General features: G+C 34.6%; 1 protein-coding gene across 2 annotated transcripts in view; it reads right to left on the bottom strand.

Annotated features, from left to right (window-relative positions):
- Window positions 1-15828, bottom strand: part of PAK2 (p21 (RAC1) activated kinase 2) — a 147515-nt gene that overhangs the window by 60003 nt on the left and 71684 nt on the right. For both annotated transcript variants that reach the window (XM_001364316.4, XM_056793617.1), the window contains exons 3-9: window positions 7861-7961; window positions 7334-7481; window positions 5019-5050; window positions 3663-3770; window positions 2166-2298; window positions 1655-1718; window positions 145-193 (exon numbers count right to left, since the gene is read on the bottom strand). In XM_001364316.4, coding sequence (XP_001364353.1) covers window positions 145-193; window positions 1655-1718; window positions 2166-2298; window positions 3663-3770; window positions 5019-5050; window positions 7334-7481; window positions 7861-7961 — 635 coding nt within the window. The remainder of the gene's footprint in view (window positions 1-144; window positions 194-1654; window positions 1719-2165; window positions 2299-3662; window positions 3771-5018; window positions 5051-7333; window positions 7482-7860; window positions 7962-15828) is intronic.

The following is a 15828-nucleotide window of genomic DNA, read 5'->3' as shown; positions in this document are numbered from 1 at the left end:
TCTTATCAAAGTAATAATTCCTTAACTACAAACATATATAATTCAACTCATTCCAACTGATATCACTAGAAAAGAACAATTTTCTTATCAATAGCTTTCCTCATATATTTAGTCCAATATATAAAAGGATTAAAAAGTACCTACCTCCTGTCCCAGTGCCACATCTGTAGCAGTGAATACTGTACCGGAAGCTCTGCAAAAATAAAAGACATGACCAAATTTGGAGTTTCTAAAACACTACAATCATTACAATTTTTTAACTCCTTGTGATTTCACTGGTGTAGAGAACTATAGGAGAGGAAACCCCCACTTGCATCAGCAATGCAATTTTAACTTAAGACTTTTAAGAAGATCTATCAGGGCCCTGAAAAGGTTAAGTGACTTGCCTACTGTTACAAACCTAGTTTATGTCAGAAGCAGGACTTGAAATCAATATTCCCAACTCCAAAGCTGTACCTACTACAATCTCTCTTACATGCCTTTCATAATTAAAACGAAAGGCTAAAAAATAGCCAACAAAGGTATATAATACAACTGAAAAAAGGATGAAATGAAAGGATGTATTTTTAAAAAGATATAGAGGTTTTCCATAAAGGCTTAGGGCTTTTGTCCTTAAAAGATTTTTCAAAAAGAAAAGGAAATGGGCAGATTATCTTTCCAATATAATTGCTCCTTAAAATTCCAAATCTTCATTTATTTATAAACAAAATTTTAAAATAGCATGTTCTGATTTAAAAATATGGTGAAAAAGTGATTCTCAAAAATTCTATATGCCTTTCCTACCTAGAGACACGGACAGGAAAAGCATTATGCTATAGTGGGCAATCAGTACATATCTAACAAATGAATGGAGGAAAATAAAGATACTAACAGCAAGCAAAGCTTAGAACTCAAGAGGACTTGCCCTTTAAGCCAGTAGCATTCCAAGAATTCACTACAAACCAGCACTAAAGTCATCATATTCATAGCATGGTAATGAAGATAAATTTCTACCACATCTAATTTTGCTTTATTTACCCAATAAAAGTTCCTAAAAGTTATTTTCTTACTCTTGATAAAAAAAAATGAACAGAATTCTGATGTGCAATTTTCTCTTAAATTTTTATTGTATAAAATATGGCATTTATTGCCCAGATTTCATTCCTCAAGTCAGCCAGGATTCCAAGCCACCCTATTACAACCCCAAGCTTTTTCATCATCATCATACTGTGATCAGATAACCCTGGTAGACAATGGCTACATCTAATTAGTCTTAATTAACTACTGTTATATTTTCACACTCACAGCAAACCTGACTACATCTTCCCAGAAAAATTCTCCAAGCACAACTACAACACAAGTTGCTATTTCTTTTCCATTGTCTTGCATTCTTATTGATGATCAAATAGCAGCATTTCCTTTTTTCACCTATACTCACCAAGTACTAACCCACACTCAAGAAACAAAAAGAAAATAGAATTGAGGTAGAAATAATGATGCAAAATCACTCACTAAACTAGTACAGAAACCCAACACCATTTTAAATGTGCTTCATCTAATTTCTAGTTTACACTAATCCAAAAAGGCATTACTTTTAATTAAGAGCATGATGATAAGCAACAAAACAAGCTAAATTACACTGTACATTTTGGTAAAAATCTTCTTGAATACTCACCCCTGCCCAATTTTTTCATATCTGGTATATTTTTTCTTCGGATCACCTATGCTGACTATAGTTCCTATTTTAAAAAAGTGCAAGTTCATTAAAATATTATCAAAAATAAATATTAATGGTAATTTTGCTCCTTTAATTTTTAATTAATAATAATGAGCTGGGAACTAAGCTAAGTACTTGACAAATGTTATTCCATTAGATCTTTTCAAGCCTGGGAAATAGATACTTTTATACTATGACCATTTTACAGCTGAAGAAACTGAGTAAGTAAAAAACTGGCCCAGCATCACAGAGATAATAAGTATCTGAGGTCAGAATTTGAACTCACAAAGATAAGTCTTCCTGACTTAAAGCCCAACACTTTATCCACTGAGCCGTAAATCTACAAATTAATCTATCCTTAAGACATGGTTTATGAATAGTCTGAATTCAGCTTCAGTATAATATAGCATAAAAAATTGTAACAAAATATTACAACATTTTAAGAAAATTTTCAGACAGTTAAACTTACTTAGTTTCTCCATAATTTCCTCATCTGTCATCTTAGTCTTCTTTTTCTGTTTGTCTGAAGATTTGGCAGCACTATCAACGTTAGAATCACCAGCTGGTGCAGGAATAGGGTCAATTACAGACCGTGTGTAAATCTATGGAGAAATAAAATTTACTATTCAAGCTTCCAAAACGTGATATAATTCTGCTTTTAACCAACACTAAAATCACCCATGGTTACTTTTAGTTTTAAAAATTGAGGTTAATATTTTCAGCATTCATTTATCTCTAACTACAAATCTCACATGAAATAATGAAGATCTCAAATTATGTTATACAATGAAGTATATTCAACAATCCATTTTAGAGTATAGCAGATCCACGTAAATAAAGTAAAGCCCTCATTTTAAAACTAAACTTATATTGCACCTAAAAGAATGAAAACCAGAAAGACCTTATTTTTGAAAGGTACATTGGAAATAAGAATGACAAAAAATGTAATATTACCACCACAAAATGCTATTCTTTGCTAAAAATAGCAAGCTTCTATAAAAGATATATGTGATTTTGTATCACATTAATTTCAAATAGTCATCATCCATGAGTTTAACCAACTAGCTCAGGATTTATCCAACCAGTAAATAAAAACCATCCCTACTAATGCTACCACTTACTAGGATTACCAACAAAATTGCACACAGTCTATAGCAACAAAACCCTTCATTCTATTCTGGGGCATTTACTCTTCCACACTCGCTCAAGGAGTTCATTTTCATTAAGGATCTCATCTCTCTCTACTGAACTCAAGGCTTTGGAAACACCCAAAGTAAGCTCATCCAGAGAAAGGCTGAAGGATCTAGTAATTGCTTTTAACCTAGATATTATGGTAAATTTTAAAGAGCGGATAAGATTGGTAGGACAGCCAAAAAATGGTTAGGCAGAAGTTCTGGCAGAACAGCCAAGATGAAGATGTAAGAAGAAACTGGGTAGAAAGTGATGACTAGAAATATAAATTAGGGAGTTATCAAAAAAGGTGCTTGCTAAAACATGGAAAGGGTGAATTTTCCAATGCAGAAACTATACAAAGATTTAAAGAAACCTGTTAACTTTTTTTTTTTAATTAAACCTTACAGTCTGTCTTAATCACACTGTGTATTGGTTCCAAGGCAGAAGAAAAGTAAGGGAGCAATGGGGGTTAAGTGACTTACCCAGAGTCATGCAGCTAGGAAGTATCTGAGGCCAAATTTGAACCCAGAACCTTCTGTCTCTAGGTCCACTAAGTCACCCAGCTACCCTCAAGGCCTGATCATTTCTTAATAAACAGTCATTTTTCTAGAGGTAGTTTTCAAATACAGGTCATTTTCTAGATTGACTTCAGTGTACAAAATTATTTTGTTAAAGTCTATTAGCTTTTAGAATTATTACCAGTTGTTGGAAGATTTCCACAAGCAAAAAACCACTATCTTCTTTCTCATATAAGCCAAGAGAACCTCACTAAGTTCACAAATAACACTCTTACTGATTTTGTATGATCCGGTCTAGGAGCAATGACAGGTGGCGCAGTCTCCTCTTCATCATCATCTTCTTCTGTTACTGCTGCTGAAGTTTCTGAGCCTTTTGCATTCAGCTAGGTTAAAACAAATGAGGGGAAAATAAGATGAAAGAAACGAAGCTTGGGAAAATGTCTTCTTAATTAAAGTAGTCATTTTAATATAATAAAAACCTCATTAAGAGTCATAAAAACATTTAGAATCACAAAATTATACAGTGAGCTTAGTGTAATTTCACAATTTTATAGATGAGGAAACAGATCTGGAAAGATTAAATGACTTGTTTCATACCAATAGCTGGTAAAAAGCATGGATTAGAATGCAGATATCCTGTCAATGCTGGGTGTCTACCACTACAAAGTTGTATACCCTGTTATAGAGAGGCCCTCTAATTTATTCTAGACTCAGTAACTTAGAATTCATAATTTTAATTGGGTCAATGAAAGCTGTGTAATTTATTGGGACAATTTATTAAGCAAATAGAATAGAAACATTAAGGACATAGAACACTTTAGAGAACCAACTTTTTAGCAAGTATCCATTCAAATGATCACTATCTACCGTGGCCTTTAAAAGCAATGGTTCTTGTAGGTCCTATCTAACTTAATTAAGAACCATTTGAGTAATTTGTAGATGGTAGATACATTTTAAAAGATGACTATTAATAACTTAAGTATATAAATAATGAAAATATTAAAATATATTTGTGAGATGTACAAAACTTGTTAACATTAGGCTTTCCTATACCTAATTTCAGTAAAGAACATAACTAGAATGACTTGTACTTAACATTTGTTAATCAATTATGCAGTGTGATATAATGGATAAAGAGTTAAAACTAAGAAGACCAGAGTTCAAGTAAGTCCTGCCTCTGACAGAAAATAATATATGACTCTAGTTTAAATCTCTTCACCTTTCTCTGTCTTATTTCCTCATCTGTAAAATGAGGGAGATTAAATGTGATAAACTCAAAGATTTCTTCCAGTTCTTAATCCATGATATTAAATTCTAAGGATTTAAAATTATTTCTCGTGCTTTATCAAGATGCCAAAAATTATATACACTGCCCCCATTAGATTGTGTGAGAGTCTTGAAGGAAAAGGGAATAGCTTTTGTCTTTCTTTCTATCCCTAGTTCTAAGTACTAGCACATAACAGGCAACTGAAAAATGACTAATGACTTCTTAGCCCCTTATTTATGTGGTCCCACAAAACCTCATGTTCTATGTTTGTTTTAAAACAGAAATTAGAAATTGACAATTTAATAAAAAGTAACAAAAATATGTTAACAATTTGAAGAACTAGATAAAAATAGCATCAACTTACTGCTGGTGTTCCTGAGGGGAAGCCATCTTTCTCTAAAGAGGAAAACAAAATATTAAAAGGAGAAAAATGAATTTAAGCAAATTTAATATTCTTTGGATTTTCAGCTTAAATTGAATTAATTTTTGAAAAAAATATTATTTAGAAGACCTCAAATAGCAAAAATTATAAAGTGTTTTATACAAAGCTGTTTTGGATCCCAGATTATAATAGTAACTGTGACATAAGATACCTTAGGCAGAAAGAATTTGTACTGATGAACTGACAGGAAGAGTTACTTATAAAAGGGCAATTGTGGTGAAATACAATAGTGCTCTGACTCACCATGATCTTTTAAATAACTCTAAGTCATTTACATAGTCCAGGAAAAATACAATGAATACATGTCCAAACCACCAAACTAAAAATCTTGCACCTTGCTCAAAGACAATCCCTGAGACTAGCAACATGCTATCCAACTGCAGAGATTGCCTGTCAAATAGTTAATCTTAGAATTCCAAATGACAAGCCTACTAACAAAATTTGGGTAAAATCACTGCTCTGAAACCTATAATTCTTTTTAGAAATTCCAGGAAGTTTGGAAGCTTCTGAGAATATACACTTTGAAAGGGAAAGTATTTCTTATCTGGCCCAAAGGCAACTTTTATTGACTAATTAGCTTATCAAAATATGAACAAGGTGACCAGCTAGCTCATGACCCCTTACTATAAATATATTAAACTCATTTAAAGGTCAAGGAAGATCAGGATTGGTATGAGAAGAGACTCTACCCCTTCCTGTACAACTAATATAAAGTGAAAGCCCTTATACTGAACCACCATTTAAGATGGGATTCCTAAGAACAGAAGTCTTAAGTTTGGCCACTGAGACCTCAGGGAGCCAGCCTTCCCTTCCTCCAAATGACCTAAAATTTATATTAAAAAATATATGAACTGAATTAGAGAAAACCTCATCAATTTGAAACCTTACTTTAGACTTTGCTATTCAGGTTCCCATACCTGTGGTATCGGATGTTTAATGTGTTTAAATTCCTTTGGACTTTACAGTCCTAAATAATAAGTTCTATTTTCAAACCTAAATGTCTTTATTGACCTTGTCAAGGAAGAACTGATTTGAATATTCCATGTTGGAGTACAATCTTCCTGTCTCTTTCAACGGGATCAATTATTCTTTTCTATTCAGGAACTTAGAAGGAAGCTACCTCTGTTCATTTTGGTAAACTCTCTAGTGAGGATATTTTTTTGGATGGCTATATTTAGAGGTAAAATAAGAAGTACTGCTGAATTTCCAGATTTTAACCCAGAATTATACAACTTTAAATGGAATTTCAAACAAAATGCTTTCAAAGTAGCAGTACCTAAATTACAAAATTGAAAACTCATAGGCCCCAGTACTCCAAGAACTTAGTCTAAGCATCTAACTTTTTTTAAAAATACAGCTTTCAACCTCATCAGTATCAAAAAATGGTTGTATACTCTTCATTTATGCCCATTCTGATGCCCAATGGTATAATAATCTGCACAATGACTTGGGCAGCCTCCAACTTCACAAGCTCCTTTCCATTAAGTAGAATCATTTCATCCAGTCGTTTAACACAATGGCATTCAAACTCTCTATAGGCATAATCACCCTTCCTTTTATTTTAAACAAGCTTAATAATCATCAATTTAAAATTACAAAATAATATCAAGGTATAGGGACTAGGATTATGACCTGGAATTTTCATCAGTGGAGGATGTGCCTAATGAGGGTCTTCCTTACAAGACTGTCCCTTCTCTGCAACTGAAGGATCTCAGAGTCACTACCACAACTGAAAGGTTCACACACACACACACACACACACACACACACACATAAGCTTTCTGCTGAGAATAGCCAACAATTAACTGATGATGTATTTTATGTTTCTGGGTATCTTTCATGACTGATTCTATATTGGAAAGAAGTCAACTTTTCAAACATAATCTGTTTTGAATAACCACCTTCCCCAAATCTCTCCCTCCAAAAGACATACAGTAAAGTGGACAAGCCTGTGTTGTGTACCTGTCTACTATTATAACTTGTTTGCTCAAGTGAACTCCTTGAGGAGTCCAATGAATAATTTTGAGGTACACCAAAAAGAAATCTATCTGAGTAAAAAAAAACTTTTGCTTATGGATAAGTAGCATGTCCAATAAGTATTTTCCCTTCATTAGCTATGCACGTTAACATCTCAGCATTTCTTCCCCCTCCCCCATCTTAAATTTATAATCTTGTTAGAAAGCATCACAACCCTAAATTTCTCTTCTGTATTATTATGACGTAATCTAGTGTCTTACCAGGAGGGGTAAAGCTCAAATATTTCTGTTTCACTGTATTGGAGTCATAGAACTTCAGAACATCAAGCACAGCCTGGGGGTTCTTCTTCTGTTCTAGCTTGGTGATATTAGAGGTCTGTAGCAATCGAGCCCACTGTTCTGGCATTCCCTAAAGAAAAGATATTAACAGCATTGCCTACTGAGATGTCAAACTGTCATACATAAAATCAGTTGGCTCCAATATGTCACATTTTTACATAGTGGCAAATGTAATGATTCCTCAACTCTAGCTAAATCTCATTAGATCAAGGTGTCACAACGTCCTGTTTCCATCTTGATGACTTCATTAACATTTCTCAATCGATTTTGGACAATTATAAACAAATGACCATTTAAGTCAAAGTTTCTTTAAAATAATTTTTAGAATTGGTAACACTTCCCAAGAAGCAAAAAAGTCTCTAATAATTATGTCCTCAGATAGAAAACTCAATTCTAAGAAATAAAACCGAAGCAACAAATTTCACTGAAAAGCAGCCATTTATACGTACAGTGAATTCTCCAGTAACTGCATCAAAGCCAACATGGATGGTGTGTTCAAAATCAGAAGGAGGAGAAATTTCTGGCCGTTCCTTTTCTTTTTTCTTACTTCCTACATAGGGAAAAAAGGGACAACATATCTGTGTTGAAAAAAAATTTAAATTTTACAAAAATACCCATTCTGACAGAATAAAATCATTTTTAGAGCTAGACAAAATTATTGGGAACAATAGATTTTCATGAAAACAAAAATTGACTAACAGGAAATATTCTGGGACTTTGCAAGCAAGATGGTCCTGAAATATGGAAAACAAAAAAGAGAAAAATATAAGCAGCTGCCTATAAGGAAGGGTAAAGAGTAACATGACTTATAAGGCAATGGGAATGAAAGGAAGTAAGGCCTTCTAGGTCATGTAGTCCAATAATTTATATGCTAGATAAATCTCCTCTCTAGTAATAGCAAGTATCTAATATTCTGCTTGAACATCTCTGATGATAGACAATCAGCTACCAAAAAAGGCAGTCCTTTCCATACTGTAACCCCAAAAGGTTTGAAGTATATGTTGATTACTGTGAAAGAAGTTGAATGCTAGTACTGCCTAAATGTTAGGCAATTCTGAAAAGGAAGTAATGGGAAGAAAATACCTCATTCTTCTATAGTCATCTAAATGCCAGGACTTTGTCAATCCCAAACCTGCTTTAAAAGTACTTGCCACACTACAGGAGGCATACTTATGCCTAGCATCCCACTACCTCTTGATCATAGGAACGAAAAGTCTTTATTTTCTAATCTGTACATAGTTCTCAACTCCTTGCAATAAGGGTTCTAACTTGAAATTATTCTCTCCAAAATTATTCATCATCTAGAAATTACCAGGTCTAATGTCCTTTCCTCAGTTTATCACCCCTGAACTACCCTGAAATATCTGGCATTCCAAATGCTCCCCTCCTCCTAGAGTTTCCCTACCATCATTCTCAGTTTTCTTCTCTCTCTCTATTCTCTCATCAATTTCAGCTTCTAGATAATCATCAGTGTCCCAACTTCAACATATGAGTGACCCCCTGGGCTCTATCCAAAGAGCTCTTTCTCCTTGTTCTCTAAATACATATTCTCCTGGTGTTCTCATCAGCATCCACATGTTCAACCAACAACTCTATGCAGATAACTCCTGAATCTATATATCTCAAACACCAGTCTCTCTATGAAATGCCAGGTTCATATTATCAAAATATAAAACCTTTAGGAATCACAAACTTTATATGTAGAGAATAGAACTCACTTTCTTTCTCTCCCAAACCCTTCTTTCTTCCTAACTTCCCTACCACCTCCACAGCATCCCCATTTTCCCTCAAGTGCCTCCTCTGACATGAAAGCATATCCTGATCCTTCAAGTTGTTAGAGTGCTACTCTGTTGAAATAACTTTGTATAAATGTTGCACTTATTTTTTATGTACAAGGCACAAATACACACACACACGAATGGAAGTTTCATAAGGTTCAGACAATCATGTTCCTTTCTTTGAATTCCGAAGTCTTTGGACAGTGCCTGACACATAGCAGATGTTTAATAAAGGTTTGCTAAATAAATCAATTAAAATTTACTTGTTATTTCTGATTCAGAAAAATGGCATTTTATTCTACTTATGTGGTTGACTAAAGCATTCTAAATAAGTTTGTAGTTGAAATATGTTCAAAATTTAAAGACTATCTACAAATTAAACTTGAATATGTAAGCTCCATAAGGGTAGGCACTATTCTTATACTCACAACTACTATAACTTACATTTTTAAATTATTTTAAGGCTGTTAGCTATATGAAGGGGGGCAGCTAAGTAGCACAGTGCATAGAGTACTAGAACTGGAGTCAGGAGGACCTAGATTCAAATCTGATTTCAGATATTAGCTTACTGTGTGACCCTGTGCAAGTCACTGAAACTCAATTTCCTGCTCCTCACCAATAAGGATTTAAAAAAAAAAAGTTCTATGAAGTACTTTCCTCACAAAAATCTTGAGAGGTAGATAATGAAAGTATACAATGGGACTAAGAGATAGTCATCTGGCACAGTCTTGGATCACAGTATTTCTGAGTTGGGAGGGACAACTAGAATCATCTAGTCCAAACAATACCTATATAGGAAGCCCCTCTAAAGAATTCCCTAATAAGTATTCAGTCTTTGCCTGAAGCCTTCTAGAGAGGACCCTACATCATCTGCTATTGCAATCCACTCAATTTTTAGACTACTTTAACTAATGAGTTTTTCCTCTTAGCAAGCCTAAATCTGCCACCCTGAACCTTATACTGGATGATGCTAATTCTACCCCAAAGCTAAACCAAACAAGTCTAATAACTAACTAATCTACAATAGCCCTTCAAATACTTAAAGATATCACATCCCTAAGTCTTCTCTGCTCCTGGTGAAAAACCCTTACTTCTTCCTTCAATCAGTTGTCCTATAGCCTGTTAAATGATAAAAGGCACATACAGTAGTTTATGCTCTATAAACATTATCTCATATAGCTAATTAGTAGCAGAATTGAGGACTAGAAGAAGCCTGGTCTCCTAATCTTGGTCTGGTGATCTTTTCACAAAAGATTAAATGCCATATGGGATCTAATAGAGACCACATCCCTATGCTAAAATATCTTCAAAGGATATATGTAAAATATACTTATGACAGAGAAAAATAACAAGGATTATAAGTCACATGGGTTTTATACAAACCAAATCTTCAAGGAGAGGGGAGCTGGCTTAGATTTGGATCATTTTGACCACAGAAATAAGAAGCAAAGATGAAGATTTGATTCTGTTTAAAACCACTTATTGAGAATTCTGATATCTTTAAAGAAGAAAAGATACTCTTTAAACTTAGAACTGATATTCTGTATCAATTCTAATACAGAATATAAGATTTTAAAGGGTGGGGGGGGGCTACATGGCTTGAGAGATGAGAGGTACAGGGTTCAAACTCAGCCTCAGAAACTTCCTAGCTGTGTGACCCTTGGCAAGTCACTTAACCCCAGTTGACTAGTCCTTACTACTCTTTTGCCTTAGAACAGATAATATCAAATCAGTTCTGAGGCTGAAGGAAAGGGTTTTTTAAAAAGCCTGAAATCAAGGCAGAAGGGTAAGATTTCAAAATAAATAAGTAAAATAAAAGAAAATGATCTATGCCTACTAGGTGTAATAGGGTTACAAAACGGTAAAATGTCATGGTTCTACATCATGCCTCAAATTGAAAACTGAAAAGCCACTGTTGTCCAAACAGGATGTTTTAAATACTGTTGCACAGTTCTTGGAGCCAAGAACTAAAATAAAAGAACTATTTTTTTTAAAGCCTTAGGAAGAAAAGACACCTTGACTGAAATAGGGAGAAGAATCTGTTTATCTCCTACAAATGTACATCTTACTGTTCCACAGGGAGAATTTTAAGAATCATTTTTCCATCTCATAAAAATATAAAGCTGTAGTAGTGGTCAAACAAGAGGTGGGGTCATGCACTAGCAGCAGACATTGAAAGAAATTCAAAGTAGGCAATTTTAACACACTTTTGCCTTACACTTCTATTAATTTTAAGGGTTTAAAAATGTATAGTAAGATTACATTTGGGTCATAATCCTAAACCTCCTTTTAAATGGAAGTACTCTTTTCCCACCTAATAGATTCCTTGGAAGTGTTTTTGTTCCTGACCCAGAAATAGCTGAAGTACGTACAGTGCAACTAAGTTTGCTATACACAGAGACGGTCTCTGTTTGTTGGAAACAGGAACAAAAGTATGTTATAACAGCTTAACTTTGAGTTATCAATAGAGAAATAAGGAAGACATTAAACACATGGACTACTAAGTGTTATTTAGCCCCTTCCCAAACTGATAAAATCCTTGGCTACTCAAGATGCTTTGCTGTGATGCAATTATTAAAAGTAAACAGAATGTCAAAAATCACATTCCCAGGCTAAAGAAGATAGAACTAATGAGCTAGCTTCTTTATAGTCAACTAAGATCTGAACTAGTGATTTTGTTTCTGCCACTCTTGATTTGGTGATGTTATTTTGAGAGTATATATAGATTTTAATTAGGTATTTAGATGACTGATTTAAGAAGATTAAAAAGAGACAATAAAGTACTATATTTAAAGAACCCATAATAGAAAGAGCTTGTTGCACAAAGCCGTTTTTTAGAATAATATTCACTATAATGGTATTTTTTTTGTCTGCTGTTACTCATCAACAACAAAAAACATATTCTAATTTAAAATTAGTCAAAGAAACAAATTTAGCTCAATCATAATAAGCATTCCAATGCGGGGGTTGCCTATATTTCCTTTGTCTGTAGTGAAAGGCTCTAAATATGGTTCAAAATCGCAGGAATATAAGTTAGGGATAAGACTGGTTTCTAGGGTTAGTTGCAAGAAGGGAATTTTGAGATAAGCTCTGGGAAAGGATTCTGGGTAGGAAGAAATTGTGGAAGTCTAAAATTGAAAATAATTAAACTTCACTTCCTACTTGGATTTGATCTGAGCTGGGAGTGGGTTTTGATTCTGTGTCTACAATTTCAAGATGAAGGAGGAGTTTTGCTCTAAGAGATTCTCCCTGGAAAGTCAGAATTTTGTGGAGAAATCCTTGGCATCTAGAGGGTTTACTTGGAGGAAACAAATCTCCCTGAGTCCAGTCTCTATCTGGCAGTAGTAAATCTACCAGAATTCCTATTGGCTAAGGTAATCCAAAGCTTTTCATCTATAACTTTGGTTACTTAGTACAGCAGCCAAAGCCAGAGGTTTTTCCCTTTCTTTTTTTATTAATTACTAGTAGGAAGATTAGGGTCAGTCAGATAACCTGGGAAAGGTTTTAGATAGCATAAGGAGTTGTAGGTAGAGCCCAAAGAACAGATGGCTCTCCTTTTGCAAGGGACTTAGGAGTAGGGTAGAGGTAGTTTGAAGAGTGTGAGGGTCACACCTACCAGTTCCCCTCATTCCTTTTTCTTAAAATAAAACTTTGTTTCCATAATCAAAGGATTTGATGTTTAATTAGCCCTGAGAAGTTCCTAGGTGAGTTATCACATCTTACATCCCTCTAGGACACTTCCCCATTACAATATGAATAATGAATTAATTTAAAAAGGCACAACATAATTTTATCTTCAAATTTCTTTTTTTTGATCTCACTTTTCTCCTTCATTTTCTTTTTTTTCCATTTTCAAATGTTATTCATTAGAAACAAAGATCACCTTTCCCCCTTCCCCCCACCCCTCCCCATTGGCAACGTGTGATTCCTCTGGGTGTCACATGCATCCTCAACTCAGCCCATTTCCATGCTATTGGTTTCCATAGTAGGATGTTCATTAAGAGTCTCTCCTCCATCATATCCCCCTCCACCCCTGTAGTCAAGCTGTTGTCCTTCCTCGGTGTCTACCATTCGTCCTCTGCTTGTGGGTAGTGTTTTTTTCTCCTTGGTCCCTGCAGGTTGCTCAGGGACATTGCATTGAGACTAATGGAGAAGTACATTAGGTTCAATTATACCACAGTGTATCAGTCTCTGTGTACAATGTTTTCTTGGTTCTGCTCCTCTCACTCTGCATCACTTCCTGGAGGTCATTCCAGTCTCCATGGAATTCCTCCACTTTATTATTCCTTTTAGCACAATAGTATTCCATCACCAACATATACCATAATTTGTTCAGCCATTCCCCAATTGAAGGGCATCCCCTCATTTTCCAAATTTTGGCCACCACAAAGAGCGCAGCTATTAATATTCTTGTACAAGTCTTTTTATTTATTGTCTCTTTGGGGTACAAACCCAGCAGTGCTGTGGCTGGGTCAAAGGGTAGATATTCTTTTGTCGCCCTTTGGGCATAGTTCCAAATTGCCCTCCAGAATGGTTGGATCAGTTCACAACTCCACCAGCAATATATTAATGTCCCGATTTTGCCACATCCCTTCCAGCATTCATTACTTTCCTTCACTGTCATGTTAGCCAATCTGCTAGGTGTGAGGTGATACCTCAGAGTTGTTTTGATTTACATCTCTCTGATTATCAGGGATTTAGAACACTTTTTCATGTGCTTATTAATATTATTGATTTCTTTGGCTGAAAACTGCCTATTCATGTCCCTTGCCCATTTATCAATTGGAGAATGGCTTGATTTTTTGTACAATTGCTTTAGCTCTTTATAAATTTAATTAGACCTTTGTCTGAGGTTTTTGTTACGAAGATTGTTTCCCTTCTCATTTTGGTTACATTGGTTTTGTTTGTACAAAAACTTTTTAATTTGATATAATCAAAATTATTTATTTTACATTTTGTGACTCTTTCTATGTCTTGCTTGGTTTTAAAGTCTTTCCTTTCCCAAAGGTCTGACATATATACTATTCTGTTTACCTAATTTACTTATAATTTCCTTCTTTATGTTCAGGTCATTCACCCATTCTGAGTTTATCTTGGTGTACAGTGTGAGGTATTGATCCAGACCTAATCTCTCCCAAACCGTCTTCCTATTTTCCCAGAAGTTTTTGTCAAATTGTGGATTTTTGTCCCCAAATCTGAGGTCTTTGGGTTTGTCATAGACTGTCTTGCTGAGGTCACTTACCCCAAGTCTATTCCACTGATCCTCCTGTCTCTTAGCCAGTACCAAATTGTTTTGATGACCACTGCTTTATAGTATAGTTTGAGATCTGGGACTGCAAGGCCACCTTCCTTAGTATTTTTTTTTTCATTATTTCCCTGGATATCCTTGATCTTTTGTCCTTCCAAATGAACTTTGTTATGGTTTTTTCTAACTCAATAAAAAAATTTTTTGGAAGTTGAATGGGTATGGCACTAAATAGATAGATCAGTTTGGGTAGGATGGTCATTTTTATTATATTGGCTCATCCTACCCATGAGCAGTTAATGTTTTTCCAATTGCTCAAGTCCAGTTTTAATTGTGTGGAGAGTGGTTTGTAGTTGTGTTCATATAGTTCCTGTGTTTGTCTCAGCAGATAGATTCCTAAGTATTTTATTTTGTCTAAGGTGATTTTGAAAGGGATTTCCCTTTCTAATTCTTGATGCTGAGATGTGTTGGAAATATATAGGAATGCTGATGACTTATGTGGGTTTATTTTGTATCCTGCAACTTTGCTAAAGTTGTTGATTATTTTGATTAGCTTTTTTGTTGATTCTCTAGGATTCTTTAAGTAGACCATCATATCATCTGCAAAGAGTGATAACTTGGTCTCCTCATTGCCTATTTTAATACCTTCAATTTTCTTTGTCTTCTCTTATTGCTACTGCTAGTGTTTCTAGTACAATGTTAAATAATAGAGGTGATAATGGGCATCTTTGTTTCACTCCTGATCTTATTGGGAATGCATCTAATTTATCCCCATTGCAGATGATGTTGGCTTGATGGTTTTAGATATATACTGTTTATTATTTTTAGGAAAGACCCTTCTATTCCTATACTTTCTAGTGTTTTTAATAGGAATGGGTGTTGTATTTTATCAAAGGCTTTTTCTGCATCTATTGAAATAATCAAGTGATTTTTGTTGGTTTGCTGGTTGATATGGTCAATTATGTGGATGGTTTTTCTAATATTGAACCAGCCCTGCATTCCTGGTATGAATCCTACCTGATCATAGTGGATAACCCTCCTGATCACTTGCTGAAGTCTTTTTGCTAGTATCCTGTTTAAGATTTTTGCATCTATGTTCATTAAGGGGATTGGTCTGTAGTTTTCATTATCCGTTTTTGATCTACCTGGGTTTGGAATCAGTACCATATTTGTGTCATAAAAGGAGTTTGGTAGCATTCCCTCTTTGCTTATTATGTCAAATAGTTTATATAGTAATGGGGTTAGCTGTTCTTTGAATGTTTGATAGAATTCTCTAGTAAATCCATCAGGCCCCAGGGATTTTTTCTTAGGGAGTTCCTTGATGGCCTGTTGGATTTCTTTTTCTGATATGGGATTATTTAAGAATTCTATTTCTTCTTCTGTTAGTCTAGGCA

The sequence above is a fragment of the Monodelphis domestica genome, chromosome 4 (assembly GCF_027887165.1).
Source record: "Monodelphis domestica isolate mMonDom1 chromosome 4, mMonDom1.pri, whole genome shotgun sequence".
Taxonomy (NCBI): domain Eukaryota; kingdom Metazoa; phylum Chordata; class Mammalia; order Didelphimorphia; family Didelphidae; genus Monodelphis; species Monodelphis domestica.
The sequence above is the reverse complement of the archived record's forward strand: the minus strand, read 5'-3'. Positions and strand labels throughout refer to the sequence as shown.